The 8,616-nt window shown below is 42.2% G+C and overlaps 1 protein-coding gene across 1 annotated transcript; it reads right to left on the reverse strand.

Moving 5' to 3' along the window:
* Nucleotides 1-4,506: 4,506 nt before the first annotated feature.
* On the reverse strand, nucleotides 4,507-7,935 carry LOC147887615 (beta-amylase 3, chloroplastic-like). The gene is made up of 3 exons (XM_087393547.1): nucleotides 6,452-7,935; nucleotides 5,713-6,201; nucleotides 4,507-5,575 (listed from the first exon to the last, which is right to left on the reverse strand). The coding sequence occupies exons 1-3, from the start codon at nucleotides 6,920-6,922 to the stop codon at nucleotides 4,661-4,663; spliced, it is 1,875 nt and encodes a 624-aa protein (XP_087249673.1). The 5' UTR covers nucleotides 6,923-7,935; the 3' UTR covers nucleotides 4,507-4,660.
* Nucleotides 7,936-8,616: the final 681 nt, after the last annotated feature.

Raw genomic sequence — 8,616 nt, forward strand, 5'->3', positions numbered from 1 at the left:
AGCATGAGCTTCGAATTGAGTTCTCGGATGAGGCTGATACTAGAGTGGTCACTTGGTCCGTTATAATGTTGTTTTCAGCTCTAGCTCAACTCCTAGGATTTTCCCAGATCTCAAGAGCATGTAGGTGGGTCAAGGTAAGCAGTCCCCTAGTGGCCTCCTAGTGTGGTTTCCACTCCTTTTGCCAATCAAAAGGCTAACCCGACATGCATTCAGTTATTAGCCCGACATGCGTTGGGTTATAATGTAGTGGTGGTGCTATGTTATAGCTAATGCAACGTGTTTCTATTTTTGTCAGGCTAGGGGCTTAGTTTGGGTGCCCAGTAGCCCTAGACAATGTTAGAGATGTAGATTGCTTGGTGCCACTTAGTATGATGATACCCTTAAAGATATTTATCTTGTTGATTTTATGAACACACTCACCTCTCAAATTAATTTTCTTGGAAGGCCCATTCAATTATTATGGGTGATTGGTGGTGGATCAAATCATTCTAGATCACTAAATGATCAGATTTGACTCACAGAGTTGTTTACCATTGACCATTAACCCGCCGTGTTTGTTGGGTTAGTAACCCAACGTGCGTGGGAATATTAACCTGGTGTGCACAGGGTTGTTAATGCAACAGGTACACGATAAGGTACATGGTGGAATCCTCAATTGCATTTTGTCTTTCTCTTTTCATTTGCATTTCAATAGCTTGATTTTATTTTCTTGTATAATTTATTATGACATTTAAGGTAGCTCTCAATTTTGCTTTGGGAGATTTTATTCTTATCCTCACTATTGTGTGAATTAAATGTTGTTCTAAATTTAGTTGTTGAGTAGATAGGCATTGTCTTCAATATTCAAACTACCTCCTTGTGTGAGTGGCCCAAGGTTGGTAGTAATAGTCAAGGTTGGCAACCATTTTTCCACAAATGACCAACCCAATCATCATCTAGCTTTTTTAGATAATTGGTGGGACTCTATTGTGAGGACATTGGGAAAAGAATACATTATAATTGTCAAGCATTCCATGCTTTCTTGTAAACTATGATGGTATTTCTCTTAAGTCAGTCTTATAAAGCACATTTGTCTATTTGTAGCTTATGATAATAGAATAAAATCAATGCACGTGTGGGGTGACAGGTTGACTTCAAGTCTATCCATGTTAAATCACTTGGACACAACGAACCCACTTTTGAGGTCAACAAAGCCACTAGCTTTATGATTAACCAAAAAGTGATGATTGAATCCTGAATTATAAACATACTTTCAAATCAAAACAATTTGAGCACCATTATGATGAAGATGGAAGAAAGTATCTTAGTAGAGCTCTACATAAGGATGAAGCTACTTGTGCAAAGATGTTTCATCCGCTGAATATTGCTATGATTAAGGACTCTTTTAGGCCATTGTGGCAATTTAACTCATTGACAAGCTGCATGAGAATGCTATGCATCAAGATCTCTTGAACAAGATGGAACAACTACAAATCTAGAACTATGCCATACACTAATTCAAATACCATCCCTTATAGCATTTCCATGGCATACACTAACATTGACAAGCTGTATGAGAATGCTAAGCTTCAAAGTTTGTTGAACAAGATGGAATACCTCCAACTTAGTTCTACATCTTAAAACTATAGCATAAACTCTAGGAGAAATCACTTCATCATCTTGCTTCACAGACAAACAAGGCATGTATTGTGGTGCATTCAATGTACATAAAAATAGATAGGCTTGGGCCATGGAGATTCAAAATACCCTCACAAGTCCACCCTTATGTTTTACAATTTTTGTGAAATGCTAATAGGATGTATCTCAATGTGGGCACCTCATGGTATTCTAACTTTGATTCCTAAGGTAGGATAGGATAGTTGGGGTCACTCTTTCCACAATTCCCGATCAATCTATCTGCGTGCATGCGTGTGTGTGTGTGTGTGTGGTTTTACAATGAAATCTTCTGATATTGCAATTGCATGTCCTCTCTTTGGGGGCTGCTCTTTGTAATATAAAGATACATGGATTTCACCCCCACAGAAAATGTGTGTGTGTGTGTGTGTGTGTGTGTGTGTGTGTGTGTGTGTGTGTGTGTGTGTGTGAGAGAGAGAGAGAGAGAAAGAGAAGAAATCCTTATATTATTATCCGAACATTAGAGACCTGCCATGATCCATGGGGTAACCAAAAACCCAAAGTCCAGCCCACACTTCTTTACGAAGCCAGTAAGAAAGAAACAAGAAAGAAAGAAAGAAAGATGTATTAATGTCTTCAGGAGACCTCGCAAGTCTATGAGACAAGATACAAGATATATGTAACCCATACAAGCCACTATGGGATGAAGCAAAGGGCTCACTAAGGCCCTTGCTGAGTACTAAGTGCTAAAAATGCAAAAAGCTAGTACAAAGTGCTAGCATTGCCTTTTAACTAGTTAAGTATGCATGTCCCTTCATGTCTTCAAATTCTAAATACCAACAAAATTATATGCACCCATTTCCTCCAATCCTATCATATTCACCATTTCCGTTCCCCTAAATGGAGGAATCCCACGCAAGGTTTGTTAAAAAACTATCAATTGTTGGTTGCCAGAGAAGCGTCAACTGTTGTGCTCATGACACCACATACCTCACTTTTGGGTCTTTGTGATATGGACTCAAAACCCTATGAAGCATGAGATTCCTAGGCAACTATGCTCATTGGTCGTCAACATAATTGCTTCAATGTTATCCCTCTCTATGCTGAACTTGGCATTGAAGAGAGTAGAGCCTCTCTTATCCCAATTCCTAGCCTACAATAGAATTGAATGTCGAGTCTATTCATTCTCCTCTTTGCCAATTACACTAAGTTACATCATGCTTGTGACTTGCACGTAGGTACCTTGTCTCCCAAATCTTTGCATTCACTAGAAGCAACTGTACCACGGCATCAGCAATCATGCTTTCTTGTTGGAGACCTTCTTCCTAGCCACCTTTAATTGCTGTCTGCTTCTCTTGGCAATTTTATACTTAGGCACATGTTGTCCAAATCTGTGAGTTGCACTAGCTCCCTTAATTCCCGTTTGCCTAGGTGCATTCTATTCTTTATATACATACATAGAATACAAGGGGCCTAGGCAAAGAGGAGTTAAGTAGTGTACACGAAGATTAAGAGATGAACGGTGATGTACTTTGCAATGTTGTGATGGTTGGAGAGTGTAAATGCTCGCTCTCTCTCTCTCTCTCTCTCTCTCTCTCTCTCTCTCTAACCATCACAGCCTGTCCTAATCCCAGACCTAATCAGAAGCAGCAGTCACAACATTGCAAAGTATATCACCATTCATCTTTTTAATCTTAGTGTAGACCACATATACCAGCATAGATTTTTCACTTTAGTTGACAAGATGAAGGTTTTGTATTTGGTCTCCAATTCTCATCTTCTCATCATTTTCTTTTAGGTCACGCAGAACTCTCATCTCTCCAACCATCCAAGCCCCTCCTAGAAGCATAGAAAAAAAAGACTCGTCCCACTGAAATCAAAACGTTGAAAAGTTTCAGTGCCAAAGAAACATGATCTACTACCAAACTTCAACCTGCAAGCATGCATTTCTGCATGGTTTAGTCTCTTACTAGTCATTTTTTTGCATTTATGGGGCCTATGGGATAGAAGGTGTGTATAGCACCATTTTTCTACACCTGAAAGAAACTTCAAATTTTCAAAACTTGGGCCCCATTTTTTAGACTTCTAAACATTTCTGGTGACTATGTAAGGAAGTCTGTTACACGTGAAATTTTTAATTAGATAAGAAGTTCGCACTTTTCAGCATCTTTCTAAGCTTCTCACAATACGAGCATGTATACAGAACGGGTTAAGCCAAAGTAAAATTGTAAAAGACTGCCATGCTCACAAAGTATTAAATCCACTTAGCTAATCTTTGATTGGCTACATGTGATTTGTATGCAGCTCACCTATTTCCATAAGGCTTGCACAATTGTATGGACAACATATAACCTCAGTTAAAATAGAGCAAAAGTCCATGATCAAAACAGTAACATAGAAGAAACGGCTGTTAAAGGTAAATGAATGCACTTGGAGGGAAGGTAAATTCATTCGAACGAAAATAAATAGATAACAACGCTATTAAGAAGAGAAAGAGAGAGAGAGAGAGACGGTGGGGGGGGGGGGCAGGAATATGCTCCATCAACAACTGCTCAAGTGTACTTCCAAACCCAAATGAGATGCACATGCAGGTTTGGATTTTGTAAAAATTCAAATCCAACCTTAATCCATAACATGAGTAATGCATTCATGCTATAACATGGTTGTCCATATCACCTGAGACCATCACCCACGTGATAAATGCAAGTCACACAGAGTTTACTCTGTCTTTTACACACCAATATATGGACCCAAGTTGCAAACACAGTTGCAATGCTCACGACAACTTCAACCTATTGGCAGAACGTTAGTTCACAAATCCAGAAAGTTGACATGATTAGGATCTAGACACAAAAGTCACTTGAAGATAAAATGATGCTACTTCATCAAACACCTCAAAATATATTAGTCTGTGCAAAGGTACCGTAGAGGTGAGAGCCTAAAATTTGTATCACATGCCCAGCATAAACTTGAGCTTGTGGACTCCACCCCTTGAGAAATTTCCTTCTTTAAGTTCAAAACTGCAGGGAAAAGAGACAACAATCCATTAGTATTGCAATTGCAATCGTACGTTGTGTTTGTTGAAATAACTGCCCATATAAGTTTTATTTTGTCCTTCTTCAGGTGGTCCCTCACTGACGTCTCCCCACACGACATCTTTGTCCATATTTCTCACAAAGTTTACAAACAATCTCCAGTGTGCTGCATAAAACAGAGATTCTCCCATTCGCAGAAAGGTGAAGACTGCCAGGCGCGGAATATATGGATAATCAAACCGGTGAATACTGTTCTTGATCCTCGTATATGCAACATCATCGAAGCGCGGCAATGAGTTCTGGCCAGCAACCGGAACTCCATGCCTGGAGCAAGACTTCCTTATCTGAAGCAACAGCATCTCAGGGCTGCATCTTGCTTCCGGTGGTTGTTCCCTATCGGACATCTCCATGCAAGGCAAGATCATCATTGCAGAATTCTCTGTAAACATCTTTGCTATTCTATCGTAGCCATCCTGTCCATCAATATTGTAATAACCGGCCGTAAGCTCAGCAGCGTGAGACTTCGTTTTGTACCACCAATGAACTCCAGGAACTTTACCGACAACCACGACTTGGTCCTTCCGAAAAACAGAGGATACCAAACTCAGCATGCGGTCTCCATGTGCTAGCAACTCTCCAGAGTACCATGAAAGGAACAATTGCCCAGAAGGTGATTTCCAAGAACCATGCTGCTCATTGAAAAAGCCTCCATCATTCAGAGACTGATTATAAGAGGGAGCATCCTCAGGACCTCCTTGTCCCCACTCTGGCTTGCCTCGAGCTTCGGCATAACCTCTAAGGCTCTCTAGCATGTATTTGTCATAGCACTGAAATTCTCCCACACCTGGGAATCTCCAGAGTCCAGTTCCCTCTTGATAGGCAGGGTACCGCAATTCCCCATCAGGACCAAGTCCCATGATGACTTCCTGTAAGATGAAAACAGAAACCACTTTGTAGCTTATGAACATTTTCCCTTTGAAAAATTTGAGAAGAAGACAGGAGGCGCAGGACAGCTTTCATCGGAGTCTGTGACTGACTGATTAGGAACCCAACTTGCACTTACCACGATTGTGTTGCCAAAATAGTGGCCAAAAGTCTCTCGAAAACTCTCAAGAAACTCTTTGTACATCTGCATGGGTGAACGATCCCCCAACAAAGGCAAGGAGTCTACTGCCAGAGAAAGGCAGTCCTTGAACCGGTTCCCAAGCTTATCTGTATAAAATATATCAGGGTTGCTGTTCCCAATTGACAGAATCCAGGGAGGGAGAGACACGATGCAGCTGTCAGCGGGCTTACTGCAACCATGAAAGCACATTGAAGCTTGAACTTTCAAGCCTGCAGATTTGATCAATTTTACAAGCGCAAGATACGCAGACCAGTTATAACTCTTGGGGCCCTCACCTTCCACTACACCCCACCAGACATGCACCATAACCCCATCCACACCAATAATTTTCAGAGCTTTCAGACCTGCTTGAAGAGCCTTCACACGTTTCAATGTATTCAGCATGGTTACCGTGTCAGGAGGTAGCATCACATACAGAGGAACGTGCTGCATTGACAAGCGAAATTCATCAATGATGTTTTCAAGGTACAGAAAATGAACCTGTCAAAGAATGAGCATTCCTAGCTAATTTCACTTAGGGGACCCGTAAAAGGCTTTTAATTGCTTTGGCGGATAAGAGTAAGACATGAAATGTAAGGTGAGATGTTGAGAACCGAACACAGTAACAGCATCACGTAAAGCGCCAGAAATGAGAAAATTCGTCATCAGCTCAAAAGAAAAGATTTTGTCCGCCTACCTTTTTTTGCAGTGTGTCGTCTTGTGAGCCCGATGCTGAGGGAGATGGTAGGTTATTGTTACCGAGCGTGTCCCCTTGGGCTGCTCGTATAATGGCCCGTCTCTCCCTTCCATTCTCAGAAACCTTGCCAGTGTCCTTCACGAACCTCTTCTTCCCGTCCTTCCGCATGATGTTTTCTCCACGTACGCTTGCGAAGACCTCGAGACACGAGAATTGTGATACACCATGGGAAGCCAAGGGAGAGCCAAATGCCTTACTCTTGAGCGATAAGATGCAATGCTGTGAATCATTTCCAGGACGAGCAGAGAGCCTGGAAAAGCAACAAGGGGCAGCTGTGGATGAAGCCCCAAGTCGGGCAGGTGCCGGCATCCGTTCTGGCATGCTGGCCGATGCATGAGCCGCAACAAATCCTTGTGGCGATGTTGCGGCCATCATTTTGGGTTGGAGGACAGGGAATTGCAACGCTTTCATGGAAGCACCCACTGCAAAAGGGTTCTCTGCAAAAACATCTGCAGCCTCTCTAGCCCCCAAGTGCACAGCATGCCATTGGAATCCTCAAAAACTTTTGAAAAATCTCCTGCCTCGCTTCCAATCTTTCCCTTCACCAGAGCAACAAGGACAGTGGATCGAGCTCAAGGCAGCGATTGCTACTTCACCAGTGCAACAACGAGAAGAGGCGAGCTCTATCCATAACAACCGATGCATATAGACCAATCCAGAATCGCAAGCGAGGAATCAACAATGGGATGAAGGCAGAGAAAAATGTCGAGATCGGTTGGAGGGATCATGTCAAAAGAGGGGCTCCATAGCTAAAACAACAGATCAAACGTGAGAAAAAAGCTCAGAAAAGCTGCAGCCGGGTAGCAGGGAGGCAAAGGTGCACTCTCCCCCATTCCTGTGTGAGCTCGCCAGCTCTCTCCTTCCCTCTCCGTCGCTCCGTCTCTCTCTCTCTCTCTCTCTCTCTCTCTCTCTCTCTCTCTCTGTCTCTCTCTCGTGGATGTTGATGAAGTAGAATGGCACTGCACTGCACTGCACAGCTCTCTCCTTCCCTCCCTCCCTCTCTCTGTGTCTGTAACTCTCTCTTGTGGATGTTGATGAAGCAGAATGAGCGATCTCTCTCTAGCACAGCTTCTCCTTCCCTCCCTCGCCCTGTGTGTCTCTGTATCTCTCTCTCTCTCGAGGATGTTGAGGAAGCAAAATGACACTGCACAGCTCTTTGTTTCCCGCGCGCTCTCTCTCTCTCTCTCTCTCTCTCTCGTGGATGTTGAGGAAGCAGAATGACACTGCAAAGCTCTTTCTTTCCCTCTCTCTCCGTCCGTGTCTCTGTGTGTGTGTCTGTCTCTCGTGGATGTTGATGAAGAAGAATGACATGCAGTGTTGGGAGTTTTTCTCTCTTGCTTTGAAACCAATCATCATCCCTCAAATGACATCTGTGGACTCTGCTTCTTCCTTTTGTGAGCCTGTGCCTTACCGGCCTATCGACGTGTGTGTGTGTGTGCGCTTTGGACCCCCACACGCTTTTTCCCCCTCCTAAATAGTAGACTTAAGACCTTTTTCCCCCTCCTAAATAGTAGACTTAAGACCTAATGACACATGTAAAGTATCATAGTGGTCGGTGAAAATGTGGGTTTTCTTAACGATTGGAAATTTTAACGGCTTTTATTGAAATTTTGCAGGTTTTAACAAAAATGTAATGGAAATGCCTTGGAGCTTCAGGGTTTTAAAACCCTAAATTCGAAGGTTAATTTCCAAAATTTGCCATTCACCTGTTTTTTTAGAACACTAATTTTATGTCATTTTCAACTCTCTAAATGCTTTACAAAGTCTTTTTTGCATTAAATTTTCCCATTTCCCACAAAACTACCACAATGTCATAAGCCCTTTACTTGAGAAAATGAACTTATGTTGAATGAAAAAGAAATGTCTATCATCCCTCTCGGCCATCTATTGCTCATCCATCTTCTCAAAAGAGCTCTTAGCATTTTTAACACATTGGAAATTAGGTCGGTGACTTGAGCTTCACATGAGACAATTGCCCATATCATCAAGACAAACCCCCATAACATAGCTCATGTACTACATTTAAGTCAAAATCTTTAAGCAAAGGAAGCCGTAAGAGGTCTTACTCATGGCTTAAATCGGTTGGGTCCATTCAAATAGTATGA

Source organism: Dipteris shenzhenensis, chromosome 22 (assembly GCF_047967505.1).
Source record: "Dipteris shenzhenensis isolate YYH24624 ecotype China chromosome 22, Dip_SZ_1.0, whole genome shotgun sequence".
Lineage (NCBI taxonomy): Eukaryota > Viridiplantae > Streptophyta > Polypodiopsida > Gleicheniales > Dipteridaceae > Dipteris > Dipteris shenzhenensis.

What these genes read in the sequence shown, in the direction of transcription:
- LOC147887615 (XM_087393547.1), bottom strand. Translation starts at nt 6,922, where the DNA reads ATGAAAGCGTTGCAATTCCCTGTCCTCCAACCCAAAATGATGGCCGCA. An exon ending in ACGACACACTGCAAAAAAAG is followed by an intron (nt 6,202 to 6,451) that starts GTAGGCGGACAA and finishes TTGTCAATGCAG; the next exon opens with CACGTTCCTCTGTATGTGAT. An exon ending in ATTTTGGCAACACAATCGTG is followed by an intron (nt 5,576 to 5,712) that starts GTAAGTGCAAGT and finishes TTCATCTTACAG; the next exon opens with GAAGTCATCATGGGACTTGG.